At 48.5% G+C, this 14,908-nt stretch overlaps 1 protein-coding gene across 1 annotated transcript in view; it reads right to left on the reverse strand.

Annotated features, from left to right (window-relative positions):
• Positions 1-1,773: 1,773 nt before the first annotated feature.
• The window catches only part of JAGN1 (jagunal vesicle mediated transporter 1), a 58,323-nt gene continuing 45,188 nt past the window's right edge, over positions 1,774-14,908 (reverse strand). The window contains exon 3 of the mRNA XM_086939378.1: positions 1,774-3,198. Within this exon, the coding sequence (XP_086795504.1) occupies positions 2,736-3,198 (463 nt within the window). The 3' untranslated portion in view covers positions 1,774-2,735. The remainder of the gene's footprint in view (positions 3,199-14,908) is intronic.

Genomic DNA, 14,908 nt, shown 5'->3' on the forward strand with positions numbered 1-14,908 from the left:
GGGATTTGCTAATAATTTTGCGAATCCCACATATTCCTTATTTGCAAATCGCAAATTGAGAATCGCAAATAAGGAATACCTTCCCATTCATTCCTATGGGCTAGGAGGCCCATAGGAATGAATGGGAAGGCATACTCAATTTGCGATTAGCAATTAGAGAATCGCAAATTGAGAATGCAATTTCAAGGTTGCCAGGATGTCAAAAGGACACCCTGTTGCACCACTTAAATATGTATGTTTGCACATGTGGCGCATAAAAATGCCCTAAGGGCATGTATGTGCGCCACATGGCACTTTGAAAAATGCAAAAACTTGCATTTTTCAAAGAAATCACAAATTACCAATAACTAGAAGTTGGTGGTAATTTACGATTCCTTATGGCCAAATCGCACTTTTTCTGTGCTTCCTACATTGCATTTAAGGAATCGCAATTTGCAATTCCTTAAATGCATAAATAAGGAATCGCAGATTTTGCGATTCCTTATTTTGCAAATGGTTTTCTTGCTCATACATTGCACACAGCTAAATTGCGAATTTTAGCGTTTGAAATCGCAATTTAGCTTGATACATATGCTCCCTAGCCCTCAAAGATAGGTGCAACGTCATAAAAATGCTTCATGGCGGCTTCAGTGCCAGGAGACACGTAGTTTAGACGCAAACAAAAGCACAGCACTACAAAAGAGCAGTAAGTTGAAGAAATGAGGGTTAACATTTGAGGTTCAAGTAAAACGCTGAAGGCTGTGTACTTGGGAACGCAATCACACTACATGCAAGTGGTCTCTGGAGGGGATGTGCCACAGGTGGGAATTTAACCAGTGGCAAAGACTGTTCTAGGTACAGCTCCTGCCCTTGGATATACGATTACCCCTCCCCCGCCAAGCCCAGATTGAAAAGAAATTAAAATGAAAAAGCTGCAACCATCGCTAGGACGCCCACACCAGGCCTCATACTCACAACAAGATCTCAAGGTGCCACATTTCAGAAGCTGTGTGCACATTTAACAGAGGGAAAATACACTACTTGGGTGAATCGAGGCGTAAGACCTCTCGGAAATCCTTCAGACTGGATGAAATTCACTGGCAACCCTCTCTTCTGAAACCGAATCCCAAAGCTGTGGGCAGGGGACACCCCTCCTTCAAAACATGAACAAAGGCTTAGGAATTACAACCAATGAGCTTTGAAAGGGGTTGCTCGGCTGGGCTATTAGCACATAAAGTGTGCTAATAATACAGATAATTATGTATACAATGGACGAAACCATTCCAGGCGTGGGGACGAATACACTTATTATGTGGTTACTACACGGACAAGGACTGAGCCTGTAACACCCCACCCACACATACCCCAAATGTGACTAGAATAGGCATTGTCTGCTGAGCACAAACATCATCGGACCAGAAAACAGGTAACCAACGTTTTGCAAAACTTGCCCAGACGCCTCCTTACGGGAAGGGCTGAACTAGGCGGTTTAAGTCCGGTACCCCTTCAGTAGGGCAATGGAGGCCGCCATGTGGTACATGACCAGCGGCTGGTAAGATTTAACGTGGCAATTTCCAAGGAATGTAATTTTTCTACACATAAAAGCAAGGTAACTTGCTTTTTGATGCTACAAATTCGCAATTATCCCTCTAAAGGCGAGATTTATAGAGGACATATTCTTGCAGAAAAAAAAGGTATCCCCAATATAATGGCACAGAAGAACCCAGGAAGCTGCATAAACAACCTATTGCATTTACAAATGTGCATTTAATTAAAACCAAAACTGCACGGTTATGTATTTCCAGTCTTTTAATCGTTTTTTTTCTTTAGAGTTCCAATCCAAAATAACGCCCCACACACATGCAAAACGCCCAACTGCTAAATGTAACCAATCAATGGGAGCTTTCATGGCAAATTCAGTATCAGGATTACACGAGGGGGCGTGTCCTGCCAAGCTAAGACACGCCCACATACATGGAGATGAAAACAGACATGGGACAATCAAAGTGTGCAGGGCCTTCGCAGATGTCTGACTTTGAACTACACCTGGTTGCATTTAGTAAGCTTTTCTTCAAACTAGCGTACACGCAACTACCGCCTCTGGACGAGCAACATGCAAAAATCAAAACATGCCAACACCGCCTTCAGGAACAGCCTAGTCACATGATATTAAAGTAGAAACCCCTCCAGCCCTAAATCTGGGCTGGACGGGACTGGCTCAAAAGAGAGGATTTCAAGGGCACCGCCCAATGACCAGATCCAGGACTGGCAAGGATGTGTTATTGGCACACATTGAATAACAGAATAACCCACTGGCTGCCGGACCTGCTTCACACACAGCGCACATACAACAATCTGTGGACAAAAAACAACATACATATCTGTGCTCTCATCAAAATTATAAGAATTTAAGTCTGAGGTTTAAAACATTGTTGTCCTCAGTTAAGGGACACCATCCAAGCCCGGAGGTATTCATAGTCGCTCGTCACTGTCCGCGTAGGCAGCGCTGGGTGACGGACCGCTGTAAACTATGGCTTATTTAAAGAAATGCGTTATACATTTTAAGACTGCTTGACCCACACCCATTTTATTTTACAATGTTCAATAAAACAGTTTTGAGTGGGGAAAGAATTGGAAGTGAGGGTGTAAAAGAGAGCTTGGTGGGCTGTCTCAGTAGGACTTAGCTAGATCTGAAGCGTGCATAGTGCGTACAGGTGCACGCTACCCGTGCGCGTTCCGCCAACCAATCTGCGCCCTCATTTCTTCTTCTTCTCCTGCGTACTTGTGAACCAAGAGTCCAGCAGCTTCTTGCTGTAGTAGATCGTCCAGCCATGGACCTGCACCACCACCACCATGACCAGGTACATGACGGACACGGCCGAGAAGCCGAAGATGAAGCGATAGGCCTTGCCGTGCCGGTAGAGCTGCTGCGCCATGGGGAACATCTCCATGCTGCCGTAGATGAGCGGTGCAATCGAGCACAGGCCGGTGAGGATCATTGAGATGACCAAGTAGCTGATGTTGTTTCGGGGGAAGGACAGCAGGCCGAAGACAGAGGGGATGATGCTGAGCATGTACGGGTACTGCCACTGGTAGGGCATTGCCACCAGGTCATGGGACACCAGCCTTAGGTGCGCCACACACATCTGGGTGGCCAGCACCAGCCAGATGAGCACGTGCGCGTAGATGAGCCTCTTGATTTCAGACTTCAGGGATACGCTGAAACACAAAGCAAAGACCACAGTGTTAATTAATTCCGCTCGCCCACATGAAATGGTAGAGTGCACATAGGAGAGGAGGGCTGCTCAGATTTCTGCAGGGCGTATGCTCTACCCCATGGATATGAAGCATTACTGCTGGAAATGCTAAATCCTAGTTCTGGTAGCTGTTTCTGGGATGAGGTGAATCCAGGGAAAATACTGAGCTCTGGTGTCATTTTCAGACAAAGGACACAATTCAGCAGTGTCCGTAAGTTGTCTGCATTCCATTCAGAGCAGTAAGTGCAGGCAACACTGACTTCTATTGGGGACCAAAGCAAAGGCCTTATTTAAAAGAGAATCAGCCCTTCTTTGGTCAGGTATCATGTTAAGCTGCGTTCTGTGTTAGGCTCCAGATGGCTCCCACTTATCACTTCACAAGTATTTTAGAGAAACTGTGACTTGGAGGCAGGTTTTATACTTTTTTCAACTCCATCCGTAAAAGATGTGTACGCACTGTAAAAATGCAAGATTTATCCGTGTGAGTAATTTCAGTAAAATGATTTAAATGGCACCTGTTAATTGTTTTTATTGAATTGTTTTATAGCACTACTCGTCCCAGTGTAGGGTGTTAAGAGTGCTTTACATCACACACAGAGACACAATAAATCATACAAATGTGTGAATGAATGTACAGAATAGACCATGAGGGTTATAAGGTGAAGAGATCATATTTCAGCCATACTTGTAGACATTATATGTTAAGGGTGAACGGTAGGGAAAAACACCTAGTCAGGATACATACAATGTATTGCAGTAACTGTGGTTGTCTGTACTAACAAGACTTTTCCCTCTTTTCAACCTTAGAATAACAGATTCTAAAAAGAAACAACAAGGATATAAACCCATAACTTGCAGTTATGTGACAAAATGATTTTGGTGTCAAAAGCAGTGGTCCTTTTACTAGCTACATAAAATACAAATCTGTGATATGCATGTTACGGGATGTGCTTAGCAGCAGGAACATTAACCCTCTCTGCTACTTTAGGAGTCAAAACTGTGACTGGGCAACGCACAGAACTCTCCCAGAGCTCTGCTAACTACTAGAGTTATTTTACACTATTATAACCCGCTCAACTTTACTGGGCACACAAAGATCTCACTGCAGCAGGTGCCTTAACCCTGTAAGATATTTTAAAACGCAGTCTTAGTGATCAATTTAGTAATCTAGAACAGATTTACGGTCACATATGTCCTTGTTATCAATGTCTCTGCAGCTGATATTTCAAAAATAAATACACAAGTTGGCCGTCCGACTCAGCTTTTCACACCCCACCCCATGCAACTCCTCCCCTTTCCCTCTGCCACTCCGTGACGCACGGTTTATGAGCTGCCAGGGGCTGAGTGCCCAGTAACTCGGATTTCAACACCTGCTGAACCAGTTTCTTACTCAATAACTCGTTTAAAAACAGTCAACAAGGGAAGCCTTGCATCCTTGGAATGCCAGCGCTGCACGGGGACAGTGTGTTCTAGAATAATCTACCCTCTCGTGCCGTATGAATCGTGTCAATGCTCAAAGTACAATGTGCATCGCCAACGGGTCATTATAATGGCTAAAAGAAAAATATGTCCATTCTCATCCTTTTCTCGTAGCTTCGTAGCGCTAGCCGTGCAGCAAGCGCCTGGCATTCAAGAATAGAAGGAAGTAAATGCAGCAGGTCAAGCAGCAAAACACGCAGGTGTGCGAGTCTAGTATAAGCCCTGGCCCCCTACACCCTCCCAGCTCCGCTTCAATACAGGCATGGTCAGAGGAAATCCATAGGCGACACTAACCGGCAAACAGCAGCATGGAGACTATGCCCCCTCCTGGACAAGACAACGAGAAGACAGGCTCCCTGTCCAAAATGTTAGTTTTGCCAGCCCTCACTGTGATGTACAGTACGTAAAGGAGATACTCCAAGAGAACTGATTTAACTGATTGTTCTCTATACTTTGTTAATCAGTGTGGGTGCGATTGTGACATTTCTTGACTTTATATAATGGACTGTCTCATCACTAGTTGCCCTGCAGCGCCCTCGTGTGGCTCACATGCGCATTACTGCTTTGCAAACAAAACAGGTGATGGACCGAATGTGGATCAATGTCACACACTCACCCCAGTCCAAAGATCTGGGCCCAAATCCATCGTTTTTTTGCACTCCACACCACCCTGGGCTAGACAATGGCGATATGCAAATCAGCTCTGACCCTGTGCCCCATGGGAACAGTCCAGTCCGAACTACAAAAGCCATGTCCTTCCCAGAACGGAATCAAGCATCCGAGGACCGGACCGGTTTCGAGGTAACACCTCTCATCAGCCCGGCTAGCTTGACTACTGCTTTGGCAGCACTACGTCTGCTAGGGACACACTAAGACATAAGGTTTTGCATTGTACTGTAGCGTCTCTAGAGTAGGGTGACCAACTGTTATGGGTGCAAATTCAGGACGGTGACTGTAAAAATTCAGGACAAAGGGTCAAAATTCAGGACACAAATTCAGGACAGTAGGTCAAAGTTCAGGACAAAACTTCAGGACAATTGGATAAGTTTTAAACACACATCAGAGGTCGCGCAATAGTATATAAGTAAGCCCAGCCATATCCAAACATATTGAACCATTTGCAAACCAATTCATCATGTATCCATGGAGAAGTGTGGCTCACCGGTTAGAGGCGGCAGACCCAGAAGCAGAGGTCGGCCCGGGACCAGGGTTCAATTCCCGACGCGGCAGGGTATGGAACCAATGTCAGCGGGCTCGATAAATCTCGCCTCGGTGCCTCTCTAACCATGGGTCCCACGCTGCAACTCTGGGCAATAGCTTGCTTAATCTCCACAACGGCCCCCTCGCTGCCGGGGATGCCTGGCTTCACCTTGGGGATGCCCAATAGGGACCATCTCACAGGGAAAGCCAGGACGGGTTCCCCAGCGGTACACAGCGCCAAGAAACCCCAGGGTGAACGTGCGCTCCACAAATTCATACTAACATAACATAACATCTATCATTTCACTCATCCATCCCTTCATTCATTCATCCTTTCACTCGTCCATCCATCCATCCACCCTTTTACCCTATCCATCTGAACACTCATCCATCCTCTCTTCTACCCATCCATCCATCCATCCATTCATTCACTCATCCATCCAGCCATTTACCCTTTCACCCATCCAGCCATCCTTTCACTTACTATCCATCCACCCAGTCACTCATCCTTCCAACCATCCATCCTTTCATTCATCCACTCACCCTTTCACTAATTCATCCAGCCATCCCTTCACTTACTCACTCGCCCACCTTTTTATATTAGTTTTGAGCTGAGCCTTTCTGAGAAGAGGCCCATCAAGAACTTCACCCTCGCTGCAGGATCCTTTCCAGGAGTGAGACAGAAGCCACCCAGGGCAGAGAAAGGATTCACCACAGGAGGGGGACAGGAGCCACCACAGGGGGGACAGGAGCCAACACAGGCGGGGGGGGGGGGGGGAAGAGGGGACAGGAGCCATCACTTGGGGGACACAGGAGCCATCACTGGGGGGGGGGGGGCAGGAGCCATCACAGGAGGGGGAACAGGATCCACCAGAGTGGTCACAGGGGTGGGCATGCAGTATTCTGGTATCATCTTGGTCTCTTCCAGGGTGGGGTAGGGCTCCTCACCCCCTCCTGGACAAGACAACGAGAAGACAGGCTCCCTGTCCAAAATGTTAGTTTTGCCAGCCCTCACTGTGATGTACAGTACGTAAAGGAGATACTCCAAGAGAACTGATTTAACTGATTGTTCTCTATACTTTGTTAATCAGTGTGGGTGCGATTGTGACATTTCTTTACTTTATTACATTATAGGCTGCATGTGCTCTGTGAAGAGAACCAGTGCTGCAATCAGGGCCGGTTCTACGATGTTTGGGGCCCTGGCAGAAAGGAAATGTGTGAGGCGGCGGCCCCTCTAAATTGCAGAGACGCATTCAGAGCTGTTTGCATCTGAATAGGAGCCCCTGCTCCTGAAGCCACAGCCCCTCCCTCTGTCACCTTCGAGCACCTCTTAACAGCTCATCAAGGGCTGGAGGTGTGAGGCCATCCCGCTGTGTCTCTCCAATGCTGCTGCGTATCTGAGCTTTGGAACAGCCTCTGAGTTAAGACGGGAGGTAAGTGGAAGCTGTGCCCGGTTAAAATTACGGACAAATGGCGTCTGTTAAAGGGTCCTTCACGGACAACGGACAGACGGCCGAAATTACGGACTGTCCGTGAAATTTACGGACGTTGGTCACCCTACTCTAGAGCACACTTTTTTTTGCAGGTTTATAAGGTCTTGGAGAGCTGTACATGAGCACCAGTTACGTTACACAAGGACACATTCATTTCTTTTGGTAGGCACGGGGAGATAAGTGATTTGCCCAGAATTACAGGATGTGGAATCGACCCCGAGATTCGAACCTTGGGTTCCCAGCTTCAAAGTCAGCAATCTAGCCGTGAGACTACATCCTCTACATTACCCCTTTATGGGGCACTGCGCAGCCAGGACATTTCTCGTTTCCTTAGATGTGCGCTGGGAACTGCAGGAGACTCCTCAAGACCTGGCTCTTCGAACAGTAGTAGCGATCCCCCCCCCCGCCCCCTTAGCGCCTCGAGACCCTCACAGGTATGTAGTGCGCTTTACAAATGCTATGATTGATTGTAGGCATCACGTACAAACCCCGGACCATAGCTCAGCTTTACATCCAATTAAACATTTTTAAAACATCTAGGGAAAAAATTAACCCCCAGAAAAAAAATATCGACTAAATAAAAATACTTAAATTCAAGGGGAAAAAAAACCTTACCCTTTTTGGGTGCAGCACCAAAAATAGGGAACGTCAGCCCAAATTAAAAGCAAGTATAAGAAAAGGGAAAATAAGACTTTGGGGCAAGTATAAGGTAGAGTCACTCCATTAGCACATTTAAGTTCACACGAGGTATGCACGGGTGTTTAATGGGCAAAATTTAATAGAGGATTTGGTTGGGAGGTTGCTTTAATTAACAAGAAATGTTGGCACGCTAAGGGGGTTTTAGATTAGAAAGTTAATAGTGATAAAGGACACTGAGTTACCAGGCTTGTTACAGACTAGGATGGAGGGATGGGATGCTTGTCTATGGTTAGGGGGAATGTTAATGATATTCACGTAAGATTCAGATAGGGGTGTATCAGAAGGGAGGTTTGATAATAAGGAATGAGATTGGGACGAAGGGTTTATGTGTATTCAGATGTCAATCAGAACTATGGGGATAGGTTTTGCTTTCGATTGTATTTTAGTTACGTGGGACGCCAACGCGATGCGACTGACATGCGTTTTTTAAACACTTGTAGATACTCCGGACGAAGGTTTGTTAACCGAAATGCATTGAGTAGAGTGTGAACCAAAATGACTGAAACAATTTGGAACGTGTTGATGCATAGGCCTGGATGGGCAATGCATGGAACTCATTGCATACAAAATGTTTATTAACGAATTGTACAGTTCTTTGACGTGATGAAAAGAAATGATGCAATATGATGAAAAAAGAAAATAATAAAATGGATGAAAAAGGAGTACTATGGTTGAGGTTGATTAATTCAAGACACCTAAGTGCATACGGCTGTGCAACCCTTTTGACCTGCAACCGGCGGGCCACTACATGGAAATTATCGTACTTCAGTGCGTAGGAACGGAGCACTAAAAAACGGGTGCTGCACGCTAAACTTCGATAAAAACAAAGAAAACAGTATTGTGTTAAAAGAGATGTGTGCTGTGGGACATTAGAATCTTGGCTATTAAGATTCTGGCCTCGCCTGGGGTGTGGGGAAGAGAACAAAATATCACAATGGTGTAGAAATGAGATACTGCAGAGAGAGCTGAAGTGGGCAAAGGGGACACAGGAAGTCATAACTAAAGCCTATAGGGTTAGGAGGATCAAGTTGTGCCTGCAGAATTTACAAATTGGGACCGACTAGAGAGCACTCGGGGCTCGAGATCTTGATCAAGAATACCTCATGAGAAAAAAGGCAGTACGTTTTATGGCTAATTCAAGGCAAAATGAACAACACTTCCCTTATATTGATATACTCCCCGGTCTGTGGATAAGAAGAGAATTACTGAAGATAAGAATTTGTATTAACCACCGTTATGCTAACATTATCATGCGTTAGGCCTGGGAGGTGCAGTATGAAAACAGCTACTTACCTGTAGGGATGGTTTGCAAGCTCATGTTTTATATTCCCATTCTGCATGCACCCCCGCCATCTAGTGGCCGAGCTGGAAATTACAGACAACTGGTTTTGTACCAGAGAGTGCCTGAGCTTCGGCTCTGGGAGAGGAAATCACCATGTGCAATGTGTCTGCCCAAGAGTGTAATGTTCAACTAGAAGTACCCCAGACCGAGTGGTGAGATCTAGTGTGGGAAAGAGCGGGTGTGTGAGCTCCAATGGACTAGAACCTGCAGCCAGTCATCCTGCACATATTTGAAGGGAAAAGAATGGACATCAACAACGGACACAGCGTGGACCAAGGCCCACAGAGGTAGGTCTACAGCTATTATTATTATTAGCTGTTTTATAGCGCGCTCCATTACTACCAGAGTATTCTGGCGCGAAAGAAAACCAAGCAAGTGGCCGTCTGAAAGGAATAATAAAAACTAATAGGCAATTCTAAAAAGATGAGTTTTTAGTGCTTTCTTAACCACTTGGCTGCTAGGCGTTTTCCCGTCCTGCGCTGGGTTTTATTGTTTTTCATTGTTTCATGACGAGCTGGCCTTGTCATCCGCGCACGGCAGGTAAGCGCCATGACGAGCCCAGCTCGTCATTAGCCTCGAAGGGGTTAAAAGAGACGAAATTTTCAATCGATCTCAGGAAAAGGGGAAGAGAGTTCCAAGTCCGAGCTGCGACAACAGCAAGCGAGTAGCCTCACAGGCGTACTCGCTGAAAGCGGGGCACACTCAGGAAATTGCCGTCAGCTGAACGGAGAGGCCGAGTGGGGACATAACGGCTGAATCTTTTTCTCAAATAGGATGGCTCAATATCATTGACTGCCTTAAATGCTAAGGTAAGGATTTTAAAAGTTATCCTTTGGGCAATCGGCAGCCAATGAAGTTCCTTTAAGTGTGCTTGCACGCTTTCTCTACTTGGGATTTTACACAGCAAACGTGCCGTCGCATTTTGAATAATCTGCAGCCGGGCAACTAAGAAGGCTGGAGTACCGCTAAAAAGAGAGTTGGCGTAGTAGAGCCGGGATAAAATTAAAGCCCTCGCAACCGACTCTCTTGCTGATAATGGCAGATAATGAAAGAACTTTCTCATGGCTTTAAGAGATCCAAAGCACACCGCTGTGAGTTTTTTTATGTGTGCCTCGAATCTCAGATCCTCTCCGAACCAGACTCCCAAATTCTTGGCAGGGATAGTAACTGAGCCCGGCTGGGGAAAATCAGGCGGCCACAAGAGTTCTCTGAAATTGGGCGGGAATTGGCCATACAGCAAAATTTCAGTCTTGTCTTCGTTGCACTTCAGCTGTGCCACTGCTAACCAGTTAAACACAGCGGAGAGGCACGAGCGGACAGTCTCTGTATTAGTTGCTGCATCCTGCCAGGTAAATAAGAGCTGCGTATCATCTGCATACGCTATGATTTTTGCTCCCATTCGGCCAGCACAATAAGAGGGGTAAGATATATATTAAAAAGGAGGGGACTCAATGTAGAACCCTGAGGAACCCCGGTAGTAAGGGGCCTAATTGAGGATGAAAAAGGTGGGATCCAGACCTGCTGAGACCTGTCCGATAAAAAAGAATTCACCCATTCCAGTGCTGAACCCAATACTCCAATCTCAGCCAAGCGAGTCAGGAGGAGTGAGTGTGGGACAGTATCAAACGCGGCAGAGAGGTCCAATAAAATCAGAGCCGCTCTGCCGCCACTGTCCAAACACTCCCTGATAGCTTCAGCAATCTCCACCAACGCCGACTCAGTGCTATAAGCTGCACGGAAGCCAGACTGAGCAGGGTGTGAACCCAAAGAATGTACGTATGTAAGCGACATGTAGCACAGACCAAGTCCCACCCACCAGAGCACCAGACACAGCGGGGGATGTACAGAGGGCGAAGCAAGAGAGCGCCAGACACAGTGAGGGGTGTAAAGAGGGCGAAGCAAGAGAGCGCCAGACACAGTTAGGGGTGTAAAGAGGGCGAAGCAAGAGTGCGCCAGACACAGTGAGGGATGTACAGAGGGCGAGGCAAGAGAGCACCAGACACAGCGAGGGATGTACAGAGGGTGAGGCAAGAGAGTGCCAGACAGTGAGGGATGTACAGAGGGTGAAACAACAGAGCGCCAGACAGTGAGGGATGTACAGAGGGTGAGACAAGAGATCGTCAGACAGTGGGGGATGTACAGAGGGTGAGACAACAGAGCGCCAGACAGTGAGGGATGTACAGAGGGTGAGACAACAGAGCGCCAGACAGTGAGGGATGTACAGAGGGTGAGACAACAGAGCGCCAGACAGTGAGGGATGTACAGAGGGTGAGGCAAGAGATCGTCAGACACAGTGAGGGATGTACAGAGGGTGAGACAACAGAGCGCCAGACAGTGAGGGATGTACAGAGGGTGAGGCAAGAGAGCGCCAGACACAGTGAGAGATGTACAGAGGGTGAGGCAAGAGAGTGCCAGACATAGTGAGAGATGTACAGAGAGTGGGTCAAGAGAGCGCCAGACAAAGACAGGGATGTACAGAGGATGAGGCAAGAGGGCACCAGACACAGTGAGCGCTGTACAGAGGGTGAAGCAAGAGATCGTCAGACACAGTGAGGGATGTACAGAGGGTGAGACAACAGAGCGCCAGACAGTGAGGGATGTACAGAGGGTGAGGCAAGAGAGCGCCAGACACAGCGAGGGATGTACAGAGGGTGAGGCAAGAGAGCGCCAGGCAGTGAGGGATGTACAGAGGGTGAGGCAAGAGAGCGCCAGACACAGTGAGAGATGTACAGAGGGTGAGGCAAGAGAGTGCCAGACATAGTGAGAGATGTACAGAGAGTGGGTCAAGAGAGCGCCAGACAAAGACAGGGATGTACAGAGGATGAGGCAAGAGGGCACCAGACACAGTGAGCGCTGTACAGAGGGTGAAGCAAGAGATCGTCAGACACAGTGAGGGATGTACAGAGGGTGAGGCAAGAGAGCGCCAGACACAGTGAGGGATGTACAGAGGGTGAGACAACAGAGCGCCAGACAGTGAGGGATGTACAGAGGGTGAGGCAAGAGAGCGCCAGACACAGTGAGGGATGTACAGAGGGTGAGACAACAGAGCGCCAGACAGTGAGGGATGTACAGAGGGTGAGGCAAGAGAGCGCCAGACACAGCGAGGGATGTACAGAGGGTGAGGCAAGAGAGCGCCAGGCAGTGAGGGATGTACAGAGGGTGAGACAAGAGAGCGCCAGACACAGTGAGGGGTGTACAGAGGGTGATGTAAGAGAGCGCAAGACACAGTGAGGGATGTACAGAGGGTGATGTAAGAGAGCGCAAGACACAGTGAGGGATGTAAAGAGGGTGAAGCAAGAGTGTGCCAGACACAATGGGGGATGTACAGAGGGTGAGACAAGAGATCGTCAGACACAGTGAGGGATGTACAGAGGGCGAGGCAAGAGAGCGCCAGACACAGTGAAGAATGTACAGAGTGTGAGGCAAGGGAGCGCCAGACACAGTGAGGAATGTACAGAGGGCGAGGCAAGAGAGCACCAGACACAGTGAGGGATGTACAGAGGATGAGGCAAGAGCTCCAGACACAGTGAGGGATGTAGAGAGGGCAAGACAAGAGAGCGCCAGACACAGTGAGCGCTGTACTGAGGGTGAGACAAGAGAGCGCCAGACACAGTGAGGAATGTACAGATGTGAGGCAAGAGAGCGCCAGACACAGTGAGCGCTGTACTGAGGGTGATATAAGAGAGCGCCAGACACAGACAGGGATATACAGAGGCTGAAGCAAGAGATCGTCAGACACAGTAGGGGATGTACAGAGGGTGAAGCAAGAGATCGTCAGACACAGTGAGGGATGTACAGAGGGTGGGGCAAGAGAGCGCCAGACACAGCGAGGGATGTACAGAAGACGAGGCAAGAGAGCGCCAGACACAGTGGGGGATGTACAGAGTGTGAGGCAAGAGAGCACCAGACACAGTGAGGGATGTACAGAGGAGGAGGCGAGAGAGCGCTAGACACAGTGAGGGACGTATAGAGGGTGAGGAAAGAGAGCGCCAGACCCAGTGAGAGATGTACAGAGGGTGAGGCAAGAGAGCGCCAGATACAGTGAGAGATGCAAAGTGGGGTGAGTCAAGAGAGCGCTAGACACAGCGAGGGATGTACAGAGGAGGAGGCGAGAGAGAGCTAGACACAGAGAGGGATGTACAGAGGGTGAGGCAAGAGAGCGCCTGACACAGCGAGGGATGTACAGGGAGTGAGGCAAGAGAGCTCCAGACACAGTGAGGGATGTAAAGAGGGCAAAGCAAGAGAGCGCCAGACACAGTGAGGGATGTACAGAGGGTGAGGCAAGAGATCGTCAGACACAGTGAGGGGTGTACAGAGGGTGAGGCAAGAGAGCGCCAGACACAGTGAGAGATGTACAGAGGGTGAGGCAAGAGAGTGCCAGACATAGTGAGAGATGTACAGAGAGTGGGTCAAGAGAGCGCCAGACAAAGACAGGGATGTACAGAGGATGAGGCAAGAGGGCACCAGACACAGTGAGCGCTGTACAGAGGGTGAAGCAAGAGATCGTCAGACACAGTGAGGGATGTACAGAGGGTGAGGCAAGAGAGCGCCAGACACAGTGAGGGATGTACAGAGGGTGAGACAACAGAGCGCCAGACAGTGAGGGATGTACAGAGGGTGAGGCAAGAGAGCGCCAGACACAGTGAGGGATGTACAGAGGGTGAGACAACAGAGCGCCAGACAGTGAGGGATGTACAGAGGGTGAGGCAAGAGAGCGCCAGACACAGCGAGGGATGTACAGAGGGTGAGGCATGAGAGCGCCAGGCAGTGAGGGATGTACAGAGGGTGAGACAAGAGAGCGCCAGACACAGTGAGGGGTGTACAGAGGGTGATGTAAGAGAGCGCAAGACACAGTGAGGGATGTACAGAGGGTGATGTAAGAGAGCGCAAGACACAGTGAGGGATGTAAAGAGGGTGAAGCAAGAGTGTGCCAGACACAATGGGGGATGTACAGAGGGTGAGACAAGAGATCGTCAGACACAGTGAGGGATGTACAGAGGGCGAGGCAAGAGAGCGCCAGACACAGTGAAGAATGTACAGAGTGTGAGGCAAGGGAGCGCCAGACACAGTGAGGAATGTACAGAGGGCGAGGCAAGAGAGCACCAGACACAGTGAGGGATGTACAGAGGATGAGGCAAGAGCTCCAGACACAGTGAGGGATGTAGAGAGGGCAAGACAAGAGAGCGCCAGACACAGTGAGCGCTGTACTGAGGGTGAGACAAGAGAGCGCCAGACACAGTGAGGAATGTACAGATGTGAGGCAAGAGAGCGCCAGACACAGTGAGCGCTGTACTGAGGGTGAGACAAGAGAGAACCAGAAACAGTGAGGGATGTACAGAGGGTGAGGCAAGAGAGCGCCAGACACAGTGAGAGATGTACAGAGGGTGAGGCAAGAGAGCTCCAGACACAGCGAGGGATGTACAGAGGGTGATGTAAGAGAACGCAAGACACAGTGAGGG

The sequence above is a fragment of the Lissotriton vulgaris genome, chromosome 9 (genome assembly GCF_964263255.1).
Source record: "Lissotriton vulgaris chromosome 9, aLisVul1.2, whole genome shotgun sequence".
NCBI classification, from domain to species: Eukaryota; Metazoa; Chordata; class Amphibia; order Caudata; family Salamandridae; genus Lissotriton; species Lissotriton vulgaris.